Raw genomic sequence first — 22,004 nt, 5'->3', positions numbered from 1 at the left:
ATTGTTTATTTTTATATAATAAATGGAAACTTTCTTCTCCTGTAGCAAAGCGGTTACTGGCTGGAATTGAACCAAATTTTGTGTGTAGGCTTAAATTAGGTAACCTAACAATTTTATCAAGTAGCCAGTACGATTTGAGAAAAAAAAAAGTCATTTTTGAAGAGCCCTACTGTACATGCTCACCGAACTCCTAAAATATTTTTAAGAGTAGGCAAGTGTCATATGAATTGCTTTTCAAATCCAACCCTAAGAAGCAACGGTGGTTAGCTACATCAATATATACGATAATAACTGCATTTACGACGTGTCTATAATGATATGAGTTTTTTTATCGTGATGCAAGCCGCAGCCCAATGAAATATAACACGATTAAACGGATCGATAACGTTTCCACTCTTAAATTGCCACTGATTGCTCGTATTACAAACTTTTGGTTTACTCATATGCTCCATATTTACCGTTAACAATTTTTATTCGGAAATTAGATAACTTAGCAGTAGTATTGTATTTACTTAAGTATCATATGAAGCAGTGGTTCCTAACCTTTTTTACTCCAGCGCCGCCTTTCAAAAGTTGCCTGGCGTCCCCCTATTTAAGGACTTTAGTAGAAACAATGAGTAAGTGGTAGAAGTCCGCTTTCGGGTTGGGACTTCACTACTAGATCACTCTCGACTATTAACGGTATAATTGTATATGCTATTTTCGGGATCAAATCTAGGTTGTTATAAGAACCATTGGGTAAAGCCCACGGGCTCACAGCATATGGTTCAAGATCGATGTACACATCCCGAATTCTCCTCTGCGATTGGCAACACGGGGAAGTTAATTGCATTAGGTTTCGTTTTATTGCTTTGAGTGACTACTAAATCAACTGCGAATGTTGTAGGGATTTGCTCACATTAAAAGTATAGTCCTGCAACAAGCTTTTAACTTTAACATGAATCGGTAACAACACTAAGCGGTATCATCATTTATGATATACGATTTTGAAGAAATATTCTGACGATTTAAATTTGTAGCTCTCAAATACAAGTATATTTAGTTAATCATTTTGGTCAATAAGCTTCAAAACTTCCTTAATGTGCAAAGGGCATCACTCTTAAAAGTAGTATAATAGCCTATCTGCCTTTTCGATTTCGACAAGCAGTGCGCTGCGGGATGTAATACCTACTTAAAATGATTTTATGGAAATGCACCCAAGCTATTAGTAGACGTATCGGTTTATTAATATTTTCACCATTTCAAAACGCCACAACACTGCGAGCAGTGAAAAGATGGAAAGGTGTCGAAACGACTTGGAGTAGCTAGCGTGACGGGAATGTTTTAACGGGGACTTAGCAATCTCAAAGTACGCCTCATTCATTTTACATGAATTGAAATAAACCACTGCATTCATGGAAACGTGGTCGGTAGATATTTCACGATGAGCGCAACGAAAAACGTTGTATTTGATGACAGATTTTGTCGAATGTTAGTTTGCAATGAGAACTCAGGGATATATAGAACTATAGTTCTACTATATGATCATATATGTGCTTAGTAAACCATCTGATGCGAATCCATTTTTCCTCAGCCCTCCCCCCATACCACCCCCTGAGCCCAGCGCCCCCCATGTCGCCCCTGAGCGTGTCCGCCCCCGTTCAAAATTCAAATCGCCCCCAGGGGGGCGCGTGGGACAAGGTTAAGAACCACTGATATAAAGTGTTACTTCAACTGTGTCTATGACTACATATCGCATTTCGACAAGAGAATGAAAGTTGGCTCAATGATATTTATATTCTACCGAATATCTCCAAAAACCACCTTCTTTGTCAAATACGGCGTTGCGGGGAATATCATTGTATTCAAAATATTTTTTCTTCGTGTTTTATGCAATATTACGTAAGATTTATTAATATTCGGACATTTGATGTTAAAATAAACTTGTTCTATGTTGGATGTTGTCTGGTGTTAAATAGTATCTGGAGTGTAGCTGATAAATTTTAATAGTGTTACCACTAAGACTCCGAACTCTGTAACTAATGAAACGCATCGAGATGGAACCCGGAAGCGAGATAGGCAGAACAGTACAGTTATCACGAATAGACGTGGTCGGAATTTCTGATATGGGTGGAAGAGAGGAATTAATGCACTAGTAGTAAAGGTACAGCGTGCATCTTCACAACTAAGGCCAAACTAATGATGCTGCATAGAGGTAAGATTTTAGAAGTGCTGACATAATATCATAAATTCCTGCTTTACAAAATATATTGCGTGACAGCAAGTATTTTTGACTAAAAAGCTGTTAAGGAACTGTATGATATAATATGAAATAAAGCCAGTTGAGTAGCCTACCTCTGGTACACGTCAGTCATCATGGTTAATGTCTATTGAAACCCATATGGCCAATGAGAATATGCAACGTAATTGCAGCGTACTTGTCCTGTTGATTCGGTTTGAAACATTCAATCAGTTATTCGTAGTACCTGATTCGATTTAATATGCCTGATTTCAAATAGCGCTGCATATTGCCCAATTGCAAACGAATATTGGTTGAAATACTAAACTATTTGAATGTCCGCTCGGGATATATCTCCTATGTAAGCACGAATAGAAGATTTTATATCTCGTGAATATTCAATTATATAGATCGGGTCCGAGAGTATTAATGTTGGTACTTAATGCACAAACTGACGCGCATCACTAACAATAATTGTCACCTAAAGTAGTGGTTCCCAACCGCCGGTCCGTGGCAAGTTTCCTGTGGGTCCGCTAAATATACTACAATTTTATATCTCACTTTCAAAATGCAACAACTTGGACTCTTTTCCATTATTTAGAGAAATGCAACATAATTGTGTTTTTAAAAAAATTTATTTATAGATCTGGAACTTATTGCTGGGCATAGTGTCGTAATAGAGAGTTGAGGTCTTCTTAGGGCCGGGGTGGCCAACCGTTTCGACCAAAGGATCACATTAGATTTACGAGCCATTGCACGGGCCAGTGTTGACGTCCATTTTTAGTCGTCCGACATGAGTGAGCCGGATTAGGTAATTGTGACAACAAGATTTATCTTAATACGCATCAAAATGGATAACAATTATGTAATGAAGACACCTAGTCGCGCAAGGCGCGGACATTTTTGAAAGTTCATGAATGAATTCATTCAATTATATTGTTACTTGCATATACTTCGGGCCACCTCTGTATATCGCTGGGCTCATTTGGCAAGGACAGAATTATTCGTCGCTTGGATATTGACAATGGACATATCAATATCGAAGATTTCGGTGAACATGCATCTATAATTTTGTGCATTTGTTTCATCGCCTTCGATCTTGCTGCGAGTACAGACGCGAAGTTGCGTGTTGGACGACGTGCTCTTTCATAAATGCGAATATAGTCAGACTCATTTTTGCAGATTAAACGTATTTTAAATTTCATGAGGGGTACCAGCACTGAATGCAAGAAATCAAGCGGAAATAAATCACGCGCAGTGCTGAGAAAAATTTCAAGTCCAATATGTCCGCCAAGAAATGTTCTACTTTTATGGTCATAAACGAAGATTTACAAAAAAATGTGGATGGCGCCTTGCTACGTCAATGCGTCAGAACTGATATTTTAGTCATCAACATCCCAAATTTCGTTGTCACCATAATGGAATTACTGGTGGGCCTTGAAAGTTCATAATAAATAACTTGAATAATTATTTTTTAACAATATAAAAAATTCGAGAATAACCGCGCGGGCCACTCAAAAGCTACTCGTGGTTGGCCGCCCTTGACTTAGGGTGTACGTCACGGAGGTGCGATTGTTTTACGAAACTGTTTAATAGTAGCACACAGCTCGTTTCGGACAAGTTATATGTGAAAGCTACGCATAATTTTGTGCGAACTTCGTTAAATTACTACCGTGCAATCAAGCGAAACTTGACAGGATAACAGAGGCTATAGCAGATAGCAACGTCGCACTTCTTTCGAAGGATAGCGAACGGTCACAATCAGTTTAGTGGTCTTTATCAGAACTTTGCGAGCTTTGCGTTGTGGAAACTTCAGTCGAACCACATACAATTATATTTTTCAATAATTTGATTTTGAAGGTTCACAAGGCCGCAACACTTGTTTTGAAGCTTTACCGGTCCACGAGGTCAGAAATATTAGGAACCACTGATCTAAACTTTTGTTTATACATTTTCACGTAATTTAATGGTACTGAGTTTCATCAAGTGAGCTTCCTGGTTCACTTCCTGGAAAGGGGTTGATAATAGCCAAGCAGTAAACCAGTATCATCAGAAGGTCACGTCATGTCATCCAATTGCTTATATTGATTGTTTTTGGTTGTGTGGTGGTTGTGGTGCAATGTTTTGTTTAGGTTAGGTTAAAATGTCAGGTATATTACTTCATAGATTGAGTTTACTTGCAAACGCGATTCCACGTATTTCATAACAATCAATGATCTGACTTCCCCAATATTATATTCAGCACCGTAGTGTAGCATATCGTCGTTGCAAACGCATTGCAATAGATGTTTGTGTAGAAAAATGAAATTCGAAATAAATTGATGGACACATAATCTAGAAAAGCATTTGCGCTTGTGGCTTAGTAGCTATATTTTCGCGCATGTTCTTCTATCCACCACTATCTATTTATTGAGTCGAGCAGTATACGCAACGGCGCGGTTGCTGATATTCAATACCAAATTGCTTCTGGAATGCCGTTCAAGATTTGGATATTTTTGTGTTTGGATTCGTTTTGATATACCCGCGTTCTTCAGGTACGATTAAATTGTGTTCGAATATGAATCGGATTCCACTTTCTCCATTGCAGCGGCAGTTTGCCTGAGGCAATACATAAATGGGAAATGGATTTCACAGGGGGATTGTGAGGTTGGTAAAGTAGCAGTTTTATGTCGTCACTGAACCTTTTCTTTTGTGTAGCTTTCATGAAGGTTCCGGAAAGGATATCGGTGATGCAGAAGGAAACTCAGCTCAGGGCAGTGGATGAGAAGAAATGTGTAGCTGATAAGGAATGAACTGTAAGTCGAAATCGAAATCTTTCAGACGTGGAGCGTTTACTGCGCTGATAGCAACTAGCTTGCAGATTTACAAAAGGTCCAAATCAGAGGTGTCGAACTCAACTTGCGCCGCGTGCCGGATTGAAACTGATCGCTCGCCGACTGCACCACTCCAATGAATAAGAAATATTACCTCAAATTCCATGCCATTGATTTTTATTTGAATACCTATATTATCAAGCCAATATACAAAACAGTTTATTACATTATTATTACAGATCATAGTGGTTACATCGTTATTTGTAAAGAATGAAACTAGCAATCATACGATAACTGGGCGGTTGAATACAGTAGCTAACCCCTAAAACAGTGGCCTTAACCATGATAAAAGTTGTCATATTCAACGATCCCTTTGTTTTAGGCTATACTGGCGCCAGCCCGCTGCGTTGTGTGGAACACAATAAATTCAACTGCAAACGTGGAAGTTGGAATTCGCTTCATTAATATGAAATCGCGACTTGGATTTTTCTCGAGGCCGGGACCTTTTGAGTTAGAAGTGATATAACAGTGCAGTCACAGACGTTTGACTTATATATCTGTGTAACTCTTTAATTCTATCCTGCAGACTAACTTAACTAGTTGTGGGTCCATTTTGCCAGAAAACTCTGAACTCTGTATCAACTTTTTGTCTTTATCTCGGAATTGAGTGACAATGTTAGCGAATTGTTCCTAAATAGAGAGAAACAACAACACCGCAATCGGCTGGGTATAATGTGGCCTATGAATAATATCTACATTTGCTGTCACAAGATATTATTTATTTGAAGTAAATCTTACTAAAAATTCCATAATTTGTTAAAAATGCGCTGGATAATACAAGCATTTTTCAATCTATTGGGAATTGCTTCGCGGACCGGATGCGGCCAACCAAACATATGTTCGACACCCCTAGTCTAAATAACGTTGTAACCGTCACAGCCTTGAACGCACTCAGACAGAAATCATCAGATTTCTTTTGTTGAATACCGTTACAGGTTTTCCAGCGAAGAATGAATGGAGATGTGGATTTCTACCGTGGATGGGATGATTACGTGAAATGATTTGGGAGTTGTCGAGGGGATTTCTGGCAAGGTAGGAAGGTTTTGTTTCGATTCCACAAGGTTGTAGGAATTTGCCGATGACAGTTTGGTTATAACCTGGGTAATGAAGCAGATTCTGGGAAGTAGATGGATTCAAAATTCACGATTTTCATATTTTCGCGACGTTTGTCTCTAGGACTTGAGAAATTACATGAAAGGACAAAGGAAGGAAATGTGGAATTGGAAGTTAACGTGATCGAAAAAGATACAGGAATTTATTCAGTGGCCAGATACAGGTAAGATTGATGCAGTGGTCCTCTTACCCACATTCTATTTTGAAAACATTCCGCGTCCCATCAGCAGGAATTAGAATACGTTCTTAGTCTTTATGATATTATCAAATACAGAGAAATGAAAACGCATTGCAAAATTCGCACCAACAAAACAGTCTATCCGTGAGAAAATGTCGCTAAGATGTGATCTCACATTTGAGTAGTCTCAACATCTCAAGGCATCCCAGCCCTAGTTGACGACAGAATTTTCTTGCAGTCATAAATGCTATTATCGAAGATTCTTATTTCCCAGCAATTTCCAAGTCGGGCCCGGTTCTGACAACTATACGCTGACCGTATCCGGATACTCCGGAAACACAAGCGATCGTCTCTCTTATAATAACAATCGAAAATTTACAACGAAAGACAAGGATAACGATGATCATCAGTCACTGAATTGCGCCTCTCACCTCGAAGGAGGCTGGTGGTATACCGACTGCGGCCCCGTAAATCTCAATGGAAACTTCAGCAAAACGGGCCCGAAAGGAATTTGGTGGTTTCACGAAGGTACCACCAATAGCCTCAAATACACAGAGCTGAAGATTCGCACAAGATTATGAAAAGAATGATAGACTTCAATATACTAGACGACTATATGTAATGAACGTTTGTCGATTAAGTCGACTCCCAGGCTCAGAACCGTGATTCGGATAGTTCATTTAAATAAATCTGTTTTATAATGAATGTTCAAACGAGATTTACTCACAGTAATCCATACAGTTTGAGAGTTCTTTTCCCTCATATATAACTCGATGTCCATGTGAATAGCAGTATGAGAAATCACGTTCATTCTAATAGTTTTGCTCGCGTGAATATAATTTGAATGCTAAAGCGATTATCTGCCGTAAAACAGCCAATGCCTGTTGTACATCACTAGCCAGGTTTTACGTTATTACAAACACGTAGCGTAGCATGATTTTCTTATATATTCGATGCGAAATCGATGCATTGTGTTGCACGGTATTCCTGACTCGCCAAATGATGTCACGTTTTGGTTTGTTGGTGTTGGTTTTTTGATAGGCTGACGACCTATGAATTTCGCGATATCGTTAGAACTTTAACTGAGCATGAGTTATTTTTACTCTGGTGTGGGAGGCCGACTGCTGCAAAACGATTTCCCGGATGGACCTATTCTCAATATTTATATATCGTATTGTGCATAACTTATATTGTTAAAAGATATATTTTTGAGATTCGCGGCTTGTAATATACAAATAAACACCGTTTTTTTAGAGGACTCATTTTTTCGATTAATTTACTCGGATCCTATATGGCTATGTTTCGAATAAAATATTTTATTCGTTGTGCTGACAATTAAATGACAATATCACGGAATAATTGACTTGTGTAGAAAATTCGACAAAAAACTAGTAGCAATAAAAACAATATTAACTCAGTCGTTTGTGCATCAAAAATGCGGTCCGGTCGGCATCGACACTGAAGTGCTTATTGTTTTATTCGAAATCTGCATTGTAAGCAAATCGAGATCTCGTATTGAGGATTTCCATTCGCAGTACCGACAAATTAACTGTCAACAACCTATGACAAAAACTTCATTTACGCTTGAGCCTTTTTCTGTATGTCTCGTGGAGGAGGAGGGAAGAGGAACAGAAGAAGGAGTAATATTACTCCTCACACATCTCCGACACATGTCTCATTCCATTTTGATGCCCATACTCAATTAGAATATAAACAATTCTATATGCAGTCATTTACACAACATTCGGAAGGAACGCAAAGCCACGCCTGCCTCGAAATTTTCAATGTCGGTCGAATTCGTCCTATAAAGCAATCAGCATTCAGACAGTTGCGACTCCAAACCTTCGTAAATGATGTAAAATATTAGACATATCACCGAAACACCAAGTTGATATCCATGAACGGGGTAAAAAGAGTGCATGAAAAGAACGAACGCAAACACGAAACGAAAATAAAATTATGATCCTTCGAGCTATAATAAAGCAAGAAATTAGAGTGCAACAACAACGATAGGCGGCAGATGACATTTTTAAAACACATATGACAATATCAATTACGCAGACTCAATTTAAATCAAGTTTAAATAAATCTATCACATAATGTCAATACTATTACCAAGTAAAATATCTCAAACGAAATCTGATACAATTCACAAGATCTATTTTTGTCGTTCCAGTGTACTCGTTCAGGTTTTCATTTCCGAAATTACTTATTCTCTGTTCTTTCCGATACTAATCGTCTGTATCCTTCCGTCCCGTGTAGGAAGTGTGTTTACCGCTGACTCTTAAAACAGTAGGTTACATCACTTGGAATAAGATTAATAGTCGAGTCATTGTTAAGTTAAGTATTCAGCATTAAGTGTAGGAACAAGGGGCACAATGGGCCAAAAATCAAATTTTTGGTCTTAATAATATTACAAATCCAGAAACGCCAGGTCCGATAAATTAACATACAACCCATATTTCCAAGAAAGGAATTTGAAGATACGAAGAAATTGCGAAAGCACATCCAATTGAAAAACCGACCTTTCTATTTCCATTGTTCTCCATAAGCGAGGTACAATGGCATAAGCGATGGGGAAAACGGGACAATATATTAAAAAAATTACCAGCGCATCAGTTAACAAGAAACTGAGATCTGTTGAAGAAAATGATGGGTCAGCAGGCGTCCTAGACTAGATTTAGTTTACATCCCGAAGTTTGGAATCGAAATGAAACTCATTAGTTGCCATCTTATCAGTCCACATTGATTATAACGGGGGGAAATTAGCTTAATGTCTTAAATTTATTGCGTGACAGTTCCAGAGATGTTTTTTTGGTGACGATTCTGCCTCTGGGCACTCCTCTACTAATTATTATCTATTTTCTCAGATTTGGATTGGATATCAATGAACTATTGTGTCGCAACGTAATTGTGTCAATGTGCCCCAACCACTTCTTAAGTGCAAAAATGCCGCCAAAATTTTAAAATCACAATCCTGCACCTAAACTAGCATACAGTGCGACGATAACTGCTCTGAATATGCTGTGTAGTGATTTCAAGCAAACCAAACGAGGGAGATAATACTCACCTAAAACACGATAGAAAGGTAGCGATATAAATTTACGCAGGTTAGCGAAATTTAGCAAATCGCCATTATCTCACAAAGGCGGCGACGCTGCCAAAATCAAACCACATCAGGATTACGGTTGATATGACACTACTAAATCATCGAAACGATGTATATTCTTCCTGTTTCGTTTCCAAAAATATTCACGATGTACCATTGCGCCTTTATATCTATTATTGTACCCACCTTCCGCTAATCATTTTCACTCACCTCCGACCCGTGAACTACGCAATGATTCCGCAATCCGCGACACAATTTTGCTCTTTTGAGCTAAAATGATATCAGGAAGGTTTGAGTAGAGAAATGGGTTGAGGGCGCTGTTGATGGGAAGGATGAGTAAGCCTGTTGGTAGGTACGCGTCGTTCGGAATATCAACGCCTGAAACATAAAACAATTATTAATAACATGACTTATATTACGGGCTGAAAATTTGGCAAGTTTTAATATGCCCGACGCAAAACACTACATTATCTCAAAATTGCTTATCTGAGGGGAAAAGACCTGCCGGAAGATACATGGCAAAAGAAAACCAAGTCTTATCAGGGATATATTCATGTTTAGTTCTCAAGTTACCACCCTTAATCCGTGTTACTACAGTCAGTTCGGATCATACTCAATGTAGCATCCGAAATTTTGCGTACGATTATCGTAATATATCGTCAGATGTTGTCAGTAGCGAACAATTTATGCTTTTTCGAAGTGGGTCCTACTATAATTTGCTTGCACTACTTCCTCAGGTGGCTATGAGTTTACCCTACTTTGCCGCACTACTTGAACAGTATTGACTACTTACTTACTTACTATATAATTTGAATTTTGAAAAGTTTAATGTTATTATCATACCTTCGCATCTCGTCTACATGTGAAATCGTCACAAAAACAGATGGTCTCTAACGGAGTACTTCTATTTTTCCAACGAAACCGAGTGCGTTATGCCCAATTGCACTACGTACTTGAGTCGGTACATAATTTAGGGCTTCTTCCACTTTCAGTTTCCTAAGAAAATCCAGGCATAGGATACTTATAAATCGCAACTTCTTTTGGTACATGGATATAAATCTACGTTACTCTACTTCTATCTGAATACCAGCGATTACTGATTTCAGCACTCGCGCTGAAATAGGCCGCAATTGTCATTTAAGTTAGTCGCGAGTATAGGTATAGCCCTTACAAAACTAGCTCCATCTCATAATCAAAAGCAAAAAATATACGAATACATCTGACAAAACTACTTTAGGCAAATACTTACTTGAGTACTTTCAGACCTTTCATTTATACTTCTACTTGATGAATCTTTGACATTTATTTGAAATATATACGTTTTATTATTCTTGGGAAGTAATTTACGGTATTTCTTCCACTTCGACCTGAGTAGCGTCGTTGATTGATTAGACCCATTCTGTCTTGTGTATGGATTACATTGGCGCCCCATATCATAGGCACCTGCTATCTGTAAGAAACCCATGACGCAGACAGGCATCCAGCAGAGAAAATCGGACACGAGGATCCTGGTGACTTTGCGTTGCATGGCAGCGCTTTGTTTGTTCCTTTTGTCACGTTCGGCTTCCGATTCCAAGGCTTTGTTATTGTTAGCCTTCCTGTTCAATTTTTCCAGTTAGAATATGACGGTATATCTGGCTCATTTTAAAAATAGCACATTTGTATTCTCGTGGACCGGAGATTGTTCTGCGATAAATAGAATGAATGTGGTGTCGTTGTTGCCAAAAATAGAACGGAACATGTCATGTTTAGTGGAGTTCGACCTCACACTCTGTAAATAGCCTACATGAAATGAAAATAGTTGTATGCACAAGGTTGCTAACTTTCTCGTGAGTTTCTGACAATGACCCATCTTATGAAAAATCCGTCCAATCGGTTTAATAACTCCCTCAAGTCATGCAGCTTAGTCGAAGCTATTCTTTATTATTTTTAATAAGCTTGTGATTAAGTATTGTTGAGGATTTCCATGATTTTATCGGACCGTAAATTGTCTTTCAGAAAAATTCCCAAACGTTTTACTGGTACAGAATGAACACCAATAGTTTGTCTAATTTCCTAACATATCTTCGAACCTGTACAAAGCGATGTAGCAGACCATCATCATGAAAAATGCCAGGAAATTGATCATTAGAAAAAGAAACGAGTACATCCATGAAGTGTCTTGTCGGTCTGGAAACAGTGTGGGTAGACACACTGTGTGGCTTGAGTAGTATCCGAATTCGTAGGTCGGTGTAATGGGCCGACTGGAACTGAGTTGAGCGAGCAATCGTCTTAGTTTAGCCCACTGCGTGCTGCTGTATAAATCAAACAAGACTTTCGTGACCTAGAATTCGTAATCATCAGTCAATAGGTTTGTTTTTACCTGTCCATGTTCAAATGGTTCGTGCCGTTGTTCATTAAGCCGAACCAGTTGAGAATGCGGTCCTTATCGGTCTGACTTACTTTTGTTTTGAACATCGACGTGTCGTTGAACCTATTCGAATAGATAACTGGTATCATCAGTGTTCCTGTATGGCCGGTCAATTTTGTTATCGCTATTTTCATCATATTTATGACCTAATAAAATGATGAGTGTTCAATAGAGAACTATCTGACTGCTGACACAATTGACGTGTTTTTGAATATTGGTTTCTCCGTGTTAGGGGTGGTCAATCCGTGACCCGCACTGTCATTGTCGAGATAATGTATAATAATAACAGAACTATTTATCGACGTAATTTAAACTTCAACTGAAAATGACCATAGAAAGACTGAGAGATTTGAGAATTTGATGACTCATAAATCGGCTCTAACCCATTGACGTAGCCCTCAGATGATATAATAATATATACGGGCGCCTAATAGGCCACCTCTGTCCTTGCGATTTGAGCAATGGGGTGCAAATTTGACCCGCAATTATGGAAGTACCAATAGCATTGCCCGAATTGTACTTTGAAGTATTTTCGTGCCTCGCGCGGCTATAACATGAATGTACACTGATTTTTCATAACGTAAATGTCCACGATTAGATTCGTATCACGATAACTCATGCGCTGACCGTTACCCTTTTTAGCTCGTCAATATCAAGCGACATAACAGGCCAAAACACTTAAGTGACCCGCGCAATTGTTCGGAAACCCGTATGTGCTGTTTGATCAAAAATGTTGCCCGTCTCTACTCTGTCTAGTAAATGTTTTGTGACCGTTAAATAGTCTTGGAATATACCCGCCAATTGTATACAAAGTGAATTATAATTGATAAAATACCCAATTGGCCACCACCAATGAATCGCAGATGAAGAGGTACTCGGATTAATCATCGTTGAAACCACTGTTCTCTCTAAGCTGCGCGCGTGCGCAAGCAATTGTGCATTATGACGCGGTCTCTGCGCGCACATAAAATCTAAGCAGCACGCAAGAGAGTCAAAGTGATGACCTATTTTTAGTCGAACCACACAATTCACGAGAATAGTGGGTAATTCGACAATCCACTCAAAGTAATGACCTTTGTTTTTAGTCGTTACGCTCTGTTGTCTAAGCGACCGCGCAGTGAGTTGGTGAATGCGAGCAGACGCGTGAAAAATTAGAGGGAACATTGGTTGATACCCGAGTAGCAATAGAAGTAATGCAGTGAATTCTACCGTAATTACATGTACACGTCGCGATTTTCAACACATCGTACATCTACTCCTAGTGAATGTAAACCAGGCATAGCCAACCTTTTCGGCGAGCAGGCTACATGAGATTTACAAATAATTGCGCGGGCCACTTAAATGTTGATCAACATTCATTAGTCGCTAAATGGGACTGGGCCGGATTAGGTAACGGTGAACGCACGACTGATCTTGTTGCGCATAAAAAGCAATAAACAGCGATGTCATGAAAAGTCCTAGCTCCGCCGAGCGCGAAATTTTTTTAATGTTAAACAATGAATCCGCTCAATAATATATTTTATTGCATATATTGCGGGTCTCCTTTGTATACGGCGGGTCTCATTTCGCAAGGACATACCAATTGGGCACTTGGAGATATCAATGTCTAAGATTTCGGTGAACATGCGGCTATCATTTCGGGAAAAGGTTTCGTCGCCGACGATCTTTCTGCGAGTGCAGACCCGAAGTCGTATGTTGGACGACACGTTTTCTCATAATTGCGAATAATATAGTTCAACTCATTTCTGTAAATTGGGCTTATATTTTAATTTTCAATATTTAAAAGCCAATACTAAAGGCAAGAAATCGCGCGAAGTGCCAAGAACATTTTCAAGTCCAATAAACATGTCATGAAATATCGTAATTTATGGTCATACCTAATAAATGCGTCGGAACTGATATTGTAGTCGTCAACATCCAAGATTTCGCCGTCGGATTATTCAGCTTTTTGGTTAGCCTTGCAAGTTCATGATAAATTACTAGGGTAATTATATTTTTTGTAATATACCTATTTTCGAAAATTACTTCGCTGGCCCCTCGAAAACCTTATCTCGGGTTCGCTGCCTCAGATGTAGACTATGAAAGGTTGAAAACCAATTCAGTGAGTACGCCCGGTTCGAAGAAGTAGGTATGATCGCAGGATTTCATACTTTTAGCAATTAATGGAAGGCGGCTAAATTTAAAATTGCAAGATGCATCTTCGCAACTAGGTGAAAATTAACAATGAAATTACAAATATGTGACTTCTATGAACATATATTTTGGTCCGTTCATGCGTTTCTTGCGACAATTTCACTCATAAACGTGTCACATACTCAATCCAAGACTGATTTGTGTATTTCTGAATCCAAAGTACGATTGGTAAGTAATTTTCCAATATACTGTTCAGTATATAAGTCGAAGTGGCTCAATACTTATCCAATTGTGTAAATATGGAAAGCGGACAATATCTACTTAGGTATTTCGATAATGTTGTAGTCATTCGCTACTACAGTTATAAAATTGCCTGGTGCATCTTGGTAAATAACGGACAATGACCAATGACCATAGGTGTAAGAAGTATGTGTTACTCCATTCGATTGCTTGATTACAAATCCTATATACCAATATTTCGGTCTCTACAGCTTTCATGAGATTGATATGAGGTGTGTGAACTGGTCAACCCATGAAGTATCTGGAAAGCATCCTCGTTAATTACTGAGTTGCATTCGTCGTGCATTTTGCACCCTCCACACTGCTGAGAATTTCGGTGTAGGCCTAATTCACTTACGATATATGTTTGAGAAAGTAATCCTCGTTGGCAGGAATTATCGGTATCAATCCTAACGGTATGGATATCATCCAGGTAGTTGCAACTGCCATAAGTGCTCGCTTCATCTTTGGCTTTGAAAATGGTCTGGAATAAATTAAAGTATTTTTGGTAGGACCAGGACACGTGGGATATAACATATGAAATTCGATGACGAGCTAAAACGCAAGGTTGTACCAATTAACAAGGTTTAGTAGAGTCACAAAGCAATCTCCGTGTTATGACTTTGACTCAAGTCAAGTAAATTCATTTTCATTTCACCACCAAGTTAAGTCCAAGTCCAAGTCAGGGATCAGGGCGTCAAGCCCGAGTCAAATGGTGTTGAGACTAGAGTAAGTGTGTTCACTGTTCAGTTTCATGTTTAACCACCGTTTTCACAACTCGGATAGGGTACGGTTACCATATTTTTGTGTAGCAAATTAAGGGCAATTTTTAGCGCCCCATAGCGCATTATTAGATGGGGTATGACACATTGTCTGTTATTATGGCGTCACATTAGCAAGACCTTGGCTATCGACCAGAGGCGGTCACGATCCGGATTGGGAGCCGCCATAATGTTAGATCGGTGCATTCATGTGGTTCGGTTAGGTCGGTGCATTTATGTGGTTGGGTGTTGTAACCGAGACCAAGATCGAAACAATATTTCCACCACCACCCCTACACCCCTCTCCCCATCTATCCACCGTCCAAATAAACACTGATCCTGAACTCACCATAAGGTAATCGACTTCTGGGGGCCTACTATATTCATGTGGTTTCTATATACATTTGGTAGTCAAATTTTGTGCATTAAATCTGTCCATAATATTGGTTTTTTCATGTATCACTCTAACATTTTCAAATCCTCTCTATGCCCACATGATCATAGTTGCCCACATGATCATGGCTGGTGGAGGTGATGAGTTCGAAAATGCATGGAGCCTAGTTATAGATGGTAAAGTCATGTCATATCACACGGATGAGACTATTTATGAGCCTAAATGCCTGTTCACAACAGCAGATTGCACATCAGGTGGTCTATGGCCAAGCTCAACTCTTGATAAGCTTAATTATTACTGAAAAACGGTCAGCACTATTGGTCAGACTCACTCACGGCCTATTTTGGAAACGGATTACGTTCAACATATTCGCGAACCCCATAATGAAGACAAATGACCCTCAGATTTAGAGTCACTATCTTTGACTAAAGCATCTGTATCTGTGGTTGTCAAACTGACTGGGGGCCTGAAGTCATCATGAGGTCATTGTTAGTAATTTTTATTTTATGTTTTTGCGAGGGCGGTGGTTCACATGTTAAAATCAATGAATGTGACATTAATTCACGCGCACCGCGAATAAAAAGTTCAAGTGGCATAAATCTGCCTCAAAATAATATTTTACTAAATGATTTACTAAAAAAATTGATCCTATTTCAGACCCTAAAAATGCCGGGCATTTTGACATATTTTAGAATTTCCTGCTGGATGTAGTTTGAACACTGAACAGTGACATTCTGGACATGACCGAGAAATTCCGGACGTACAGCAACACTAGGACATGGTTACGTAGAATGCTTTGCCCTTTTAATATGCTACTTTCCCCGCCTTGGGCAGATTCTAACCCTATTTCTCAAGTACCAGTAGTAATAGAGGATAACGAATAATGTGTTATCTTCATTATTCTTCGAAGGTACTACGAAATGACTATCTTGACAGCTCCAGTCTCGAGTCACGTGACTGAGACACGTCATGTGCAATGACTCGAGTACAAGTCGATTTAATACACGAATTCATTCAGGCCGAGTCGAGTCTACTTCCCTAATTTAGGAAAATAACTCGAATCAAGTCGAGTCAGCATAAACTAGCGATTCGAGCCATTACATCCCTGACTAAAACGGTAATTTCAACGGCGGGCGCGTAGGATACCGATCTTTCGCGATACGATCAATTTTCTGATATTCTAACTTTAATCATGCTATAGTTCGTGATAATATGAATGCAAGACGAATATATATGGCAATCAGTCTGCTCCATGTATCATGGCAACTCTATGGTAAATATCAGCAAACGTTAAGATCAGTAATGCGGACCAACTAGACTTGCCCAGTGCCAAACTTCCTTCATGATTGACTGAAGCTCGAACGTGGGATCCTGTCGTCCATGTTATGACAAATATTATGTCGGAAATTCTCAGAATCCAACTGATATGCTATTGCTATACTAAACATAGATAGATTTCCTGGGCACAATGATTCGCGACTGAGGACTATTTTATAACTGACTAATACTTTTTCCTATCTGCTAAGCCTTGGGGCCAAGATGATTGTCCATATGACAGCACACAAAATATGGATAATATGACTATGCATGCATGTTGAAACGGCATCCCATAGTCCCATCTCCAACATAAATATGTACATAAAACTTGTTTTCATCACTAAAAAGGGGCGTATTAAACGCACACGCGTATAACCTCATGATGTGTTCACGCTTCCGTCGATGCGAGGCCTAATTTTCAATTCTGAATCGAAACAGTCAGCTAGTAGCTGCGCCCTTTTGCTAAGCAAAAACTATTGATCAAGGTGTGCTCTCCATCTCCTTAACTGTGGCGTTCACGGACTCTGTAAAGCGTATTTTGTATAGCTATGGTCCTGCTTTCAGCAACAAACAACAACATATTGAAACGATGAATTGTAGACTTCAGTTTTTTCCGTATATCACGATTCGTCATATATGCAACGACAGATATATTTGACCGATTATATGTCTCTTTATGCCACGCTATTGATGTATGTATCTCAATAGAGTTTCAATGGAAGGATGAAATAGACAAAGAAGCTCGGTTGTATATCTCAAGCATACAATCCTCAAAATTTTAATTTGTTGTTAACTACTGCATATTGAATCATCATAAAACAGCTTCGAAAAATCAACTTTCCAACATCGTATAGACTCACGTTACCTCATGACACCACGCAACCGATATATTGTTATCAAAGCCATCGTCAGAACGGATTGTTCAGACCCGATGATCAGCAAAGCACCCAGAATTGAACAAGTGCTGCTAGTCCTCCATTCTAAATCAATAGTGCAATATCGACCCTCCACCTCCACGGCTTTGATGCATATCGAAATGGTGTAAACCTATAATCATGACACAAAATAAATTTCAAATATTACTTACAGAACACATCTAAGATTTGTTACCGCAACGAGTAAGTCCGAAATGGACAGACTTAGTATAAGCAATTTGCTTATATTTGAATGCGGTGAGTTGTCAGCCCGCCCGGCAGTCTCCACGATGTCATGCAAAGTTGACACAACGACCACGGTGCAGCCGATTATTGCGAAAATACCTGAAATTGTACAGATGTACAATGTACATGCACACGTAAGTTATTCTGCGGTTCTTAAATTCAAATAGGCGTGATTCACGCTTGCATCTTAGAATCTTTTCGCTTAGCCCCATTCAGTTCAAACTGACCAATTATGCATAAGCCACTAATTTACAGCGTACTGAGTTGTGTTATGAACTGTTTCGACTGGCAATTGAATATGATCATTGATTATTCTGTACGCTGGCGATGCCTTGAATTCGCCTAAAAATGACTTACTAAATATCCAAACCAGCACGAGAACACCTTTGTTTGTAATCAATGACTGCTCATCGGAAAATGCACTGCGTATGCAGCCCGGCTGGCATTCGTCGATTCCAGATGCACAATCCTTGTGTTCATCGCATATCTAAACAATGATGGTAGTGGTGTGAAATCAAATTAGAAATAGTTGCTTCTGCTCTCGTGCTGGAGTCAAATACTCAACAGTCTTGACAACTAGTCTTGTCACGGTGGTTTGGTCTGTATCTATGGTTGGTCACGCTCGAGTCACCTCGTCGGATGCGAGAAGAAGTGCAACCACGAACCATTCTTTCCGAAAGCGGTCGTACCGTAAACAGGGCTTCCACGACGCTCTGAATCTGACTCTAATTAATGTAATTTCTCATTTAGAGTATTTGCCAACGTATATTTTAACGATATGCTATAGTCTGGGTTGTTTGATCGCCATTCTACAATTCACACAAAGGGAAACTTATTGTGCCCGGACTATATGCAGTCAGTTATGAATCGTAGTCAGTTATACTCGCAGCGATTGCTCCAGTCCAACTCGCCGTCGAGTTGTATCAGTCTCTGTGAAGGACTGATTGTGTCAATAACAAGGACAAGTCTGTCGGAACCAAGTGATTGATATTTCTATGTGAATTGAAGCAAGCACCTATAGCATGGTTAATATCTGATATAACGATATGCATAGACTCGCGAAGTAATCGCGGTTGATGTGAAAGAATTAGTAGATGTGCGTTGCATATTTTGAAACAGTTTCTTCACAGTCCATGACATCAGGTTTGAGCATAATTAATGTCAAATACCAATTAATTTATGAGCCCGTAAAAGCAACAGCTAATAGCAGAAATGAACAGAAACGGGCCAGCTCGATAAGAACGGTATACTATAGATAACTAACCTACGGATAGATGCGCACCACGTGATTCACGGTCGAGTGATGCTATAGTGGGAGATTTGTTGTCGCTTCATAGCATGAAACGGCAACGTAATTGCTAATCCCATAGATGACTACCCGAGCGCTCAACATTGATAATATTCGAAAGCTACAGTCGCGCTGATTCTGATAATATACATTAAAGTTTCATGAAGGCAATGGAACCACCCTGGAATAGCCTTCAAAGTCTGAAAATCGGCATTGTTCTAAACAATCGCAACTACGCAGCATAATGACCATAACGATAGTCCGTGTTTCTCATACCGTGCTCCACGGAACACTGAGGGTTAAGCAAGCCAGTTTCAAGGGTTCCGCTGAGTAAAAGAGACACATTTTACTCATTCATATGATATATGATTACATACCGATCTTGGCTATTGTGGGCTGCAGAAACCCCGTCCCTTTGAAATTACAAATCTCACCCCAAATTTCATGATCGTGTTAGGAATTAGGGAATTAATATCACGCCGTTGCGATTCGATCGAACAATACAATGGCACTTTCCATGGTGACGCCTCGTATTTCTGGACTGATAACATCTGATGACGAATAGCAAAAGTCACTCTAATTTTCGATAAATATTCATTATACCGTTTTTGTTTTACGCAAATATCATATTATAACGGTTTTGTTCTATTAACCCTCTGTTGATGTGTAGGCTATTTTGTGCACCAGAAATTTATGACGATGTATTAGATGTGTATTGTGGTATGTTTTTATTTCTATGACTTCGCAAAAATTTTGTAGGTGTCACACGGGTCAGTAAATATTAGAAACCTTTAGATTTCAGGGTGAATAGATATTGTAGTTTTAGGGATTGAAGGATTGGGATTATAATGTTACCCAGTACTCTATATTATCTGAAAGCTTATTATCGGTATGCCGTTTTTGGTCTACGTACAAACGATATACATATCTGTCATCAATTAGACTCCTTTATGCCAGGCTGGTCTTCTCAGCGGACAACCTATGACTATCAATATCAAAACATAACGCTTACTATGATAACATCGCTAGGGGTCCGAGTCGATGCACAAATGCACATTCATCAATTATAATATAACATTAGGCTATTTCTTACCGCTTCTCCGTGAATGTACTTTCCGCCGACAACACCATCGCAATTAAAAAAGGTACAGTTGCAATTGGCTCTACAAACTCCCTCCGTACAATTGATATCCTAAATGTATATGGAGGTCATTTGACTTATCACAAAAGTTGATAAAATCAAAGGCTGGACACAATGATTCGAGAATGCAAATTCAGTGTTCCTGGTAATGATTCGAGTACAGTATTAAAACATGATTTTTCGGTTTGCTGCCCCGATGAGTTATGTCATATTAGAGAATGAGACGCGGCTCTGGAAAAATCTCAACATCGTAAACGGTAAGTTAAAGGTACGAACGAAAACTGAAGCGACATTTCTGCGAAATATTGAACGACCCGCAGAATTGTAATAAACGGGCTACGAAATATGTACGAATTATATCACGCTATACATCAAATAAAACATTTTTGTAAATAGAATAACCACAAACTGAGTGGTATAATCCGCGGCTGCAACACCAATGGGTGCGGGTTCGAGTCCGACCGAGGTCGATTTCCGAATTCCGATATCTAAGTGTTGGAAGTTTACCTATAGGCTCCTCCTAGCCACCTCATCCGCGTAAGCGGTGTCTTACAAAAGCCTAGAGGTGGGCCGTGCTATAAGTCGACAGTTACGGAAAATAAGAATATCGGCCTGCGTGTAAATGACCATAGTAGTAGACAAACACCATGAATACCCCAAAAACAAACAAACAAACTGAGTACGAAGGAGCGTAGGAGACTAACAAGTTGTGCACTTGGGCACGTAGTAATTTCTAACATTGCTTCACCTAGGAAATATTACAAGCGTCTTTTCCGCCAATAACACAGTTAGCGATTGGATGTATGCATTGACTCAAACCGTCAAATAACCAAGTTGGCCGATGCAAATAAGAAATGCTGTTCAGTGTGTAACTATCTAACAGATTGGTCCGGGGAAATATGCGATCGAAAGCCCTAGGATGAGAAAGAGAGATGGGATTGAAATATAAGACAGCTTCGGTTTTCTTGTACCCTTTTTTGGGTTGTGAGTTAGTGCGAAGTGGATCGAAAATTATTTGTTTCTGCTCCGATCCTGTTTTCAAAGCTCTGGCTCGGCTCTGGTCCGACTCCTATGCCGGATTCTAGAATTGATCGTGATCCGGTCCGAAAAACTCCAATAATAATTATCTAATCGTAAGATGACATTGAATATTGATTGAAACAATTCAAACAGAAGATCAAAAACTCAAATGTCAAGGCCAACCCCAACCCTTAACTGGAGTAATCAGGTCAACTTGGACTTAGCATGTGGATCATTTTCATGAACGTTTCACTTTAACTATTGATTCGAGGGTGGAAGAGGGCAAGGCTGTCATATTCTTAGTAAAAAAGTACCAATCCGGCTCCGGCCGCATCAGAAAAAGTACGTTCAACAGCAGCAGTTGTTGGCTGACAACACTGAAGTTGTGCGTACACTGCTGGAACAAACCGTGTTGCTTCATTCTGCCAATGGTGTCTACATCACAATTCTTCCTCATGCTCTTTTTGATATAAGAACCTTGCAATGCCCAATCAATCTTGCTTCAGTTAGGATATTGCGGTACGTTGAGCATACCACCATGTCAACCTATTAGTTTCGTTTGAAAGTTTATGATTCACAATGAGCGGACAATGGGCCGTCTAAGACGGTA

General features: G+C 39.3%; 2 protein-coding genes across 2 annotated transcripts in view; one reads left to right on the top strand and one right to left on the bottom strand.

The window, feature by feature from the left end:
* Window positions 1-4,635: 4,635 nt before the first annotated feature.
* On the top strand, window positions 4,636-7,640 carry LOC145445699 (fibrinogen C domain-containing protein 1-like). Its single transcript, XM_080323860.1, has 3 exons — window positions 4,636-5,013; window positions 6,027-6,123; window positions 6,657-7,640. The coding sequence occupies exons 2-3, from the start codon at window positions 6,089-6,091 to the stop codon at window positions 6,961-6,963; spliced, it is 342 nt and encodes a 113-aa protein (XP_080179986.1). The 5' UTR covers window positions 4,636-5,013; window positions 6,027-6,088; the 3' UTR covers window positions 6,964-7,640.
* Window positions 7,641-7,764: 124 nt separating this feature from the next.
* LOC145445648 (uncharacterized) overlaps window positions 7,765-22,004 on the bottom strand; it is a 61,637-nt gene continuing 47,397 nt past the window's right edge. The window contains exons 14-23 of the mRNA XM_080323856.1: window positions 20,327-20,425; window positions 18,303-18,432; window positions 17,896-18,044; window positions 17,651-17,832; window positions 14,672-14,797; window positions 11,854-11,964; window positions 11,564-11,785; window positions 10,935-11,089; window positions 9,702-9,869; window positions 7,765-8,665 (exon numbers count right to left, since the gene is read on the bottom strand). Coding sequence (XP_080179982.1) covers window positions 8,592-8,665; window positions 9,702-9,869; window positions 10,935-11,089; window positions 11,564-11,785; window positions 11,854-11,964; window positions 14,672-14,797; window positions 17,651-17,832; window positions 17,896-18,044; window positions 18,303-18,432; window positions 20,327-20,425 — 1,416 coding nt within the window. The 3' untranslated portion in view covers window positions 7,765-8,591. The remainder of the gene's footprint in view (window positions 8,666-9,701; window positions 9,870-10,934; window positions 11,090-11,563; window positions 11,786-11,853; window positions 11,965-14,671; window positions 14,798-17,650; window positions 17,833-17,895; window positions 18,045-18,302; window positions 18,433-20,326; window positions 20,426-22,004) is intronic.

Source organism: Botryllus schlosseri, chromosome 1, assembly GCF_051294905.1.
Source record: "Botryllus schlosseri isolate E-star chromosome 1, Bs_hap1, whole genome shotgun sequence".
In the NCBI taxonomy this organism is placed as follows: Eukaryota; Metazoa; Chordata; class Ascidiacea; order Stolidobranchia; family Styelidae; genus Botryllus; species Botryllus schlosseri.
The sequence above is the reverse complement of the archived record's forward strand: the minus strand, read 5'-3'. Positions and strand labels throughout refer to the sequence as shown.